Source organism: Octodon degus, unplaced genomic scaffold (assembly GCF_000260255.1).
Source record: "Octodon degus isolate 3935 unplaced genomic scaffold, OctDeg1.0 scaffold00071, whole genome shotgun sequence".
In the NCBI taxonomy this organism is placed as follows: domain Eukaryota; kingdom Metazoa; phylum Chordata; class Mammalia; order Rodentia; family Octodontidae; genus Octodon; species Octodon degus.
The window spans coordinates 3,060,434-3,061,615 of NW_004524647.1; the positions used below are offsets into that span (position 1 = coordinate 3,060,434).

The 1,182-nt window shown below is 42.4% G+C and overlaps 1 protein-coding gene across 1 annotated transcript; it reads right to left on the reverse strand.

The window, feature by feature from the left end:
• Positions 1-194: 194 nt before the first annotated feature.
• CUNH3orf35 (chromosome unknown C3orf35 homolog) lies at positions 195-568 on the reverse strand. Its single transcript, XM_004648905.1, is given in 2 exon segments — positions 195-442; positions 445-568. Coding segments are annotated over 2 exon segments (372 nt in total).
• Positions 569-1,182: the final 614 nt, after the last annotated feature.

Sequence of the window (1,182 nt, forward strand, 5' to 3'; positions counted from 1 at the left end):
AAATTTATTTGGCCAGGTCCCTTTTTTCCCTGCTCCTCTGTTAGCCCATTTTGCAGAACAGTGGTATAGGCAGTGGACAGACTGAGGACTGATCCTGACTCTACTCTCATGCCGACTGCGCACCCTCTGGTAAGAGAGCTGCACTTTGTCAGAGTCTTGGTTTTCTCATCGTTAATACAGAGTTGTAGTCAGGATTAAATTAGTGAATGCCAAATACTGGCTATGTGGTAAATTCTTGAAAACTTTAGTCCACCAACCACCCTAGAAATAAAGCTGGCCATATCTATGTTTTCCCCAAGGGCATTATCTTTATTTTTAGCTGAGGAAAACAGCACTCAGTCATCTTGAACCCAGAAGTCCACAGGGGCAGATGTTGAAATGCCTAGCACTGTCCTTCAGGCCATCTGCTCTGCATTAGCCAGCCTTCCTCTGTTTATTATTCTTGTGTTAAATTGCCTCCAATTCTTGTGTGAAAAGTTCGAACACACAATAACCTCTTTATAACATTTTCAAAATCTGGGCCTGTACTAGAAAGTTTCCACCTTTTTCTTGTTGCCATTGTTTTCATGTGGATGTAGGTTTCTGAAAAGGGCATTTGGAGTGCTTTGCTGAGAACATTTATGTGTGAGCTTGAAGTAGACAAATGTTGCCAAACAAGAGAAAATAAGACATGAGAAGAGTTGGGCCTCGGTGTGCGACCTCAGTGTTCTCCATTGTTGTGTGCAGAGAGCTTGTGAATCACAGCCTGGTTGGCAAGAGCCTGAGGCTGGGCAGGTGCTCAGCCACCTTCCTTCAGGGGAGAAATTGAATATGAAGAGAATAACAGAAACATGCCAACACTGAGATGTAGATGCAAAGGTCACAGAACTCTGTAAAAACAAACTCATCACAACCGCAACATGGGCTTCCACTTATCACATGGTATTTGTATGCCATGTTTCACCAAGTGCTATTTTATTTAAACCTCACAACAACCCTCTAAATTAGGTAGAGAATCAGTGAGGACTCTTTCGGCCATACATGAAAGAAAATCTCCATCCAAGTGACGCACAACATGAAGAAATTTTGTTACATATCTCAGTTAAAGTCCAAATTTAGATGTGATTTCAGGTGTGACTCCATGAAGCAGACCCAAGAGATTTCTCCAAATATCAGATTCTGTCCCTCTGCTCTCTGCCTTCT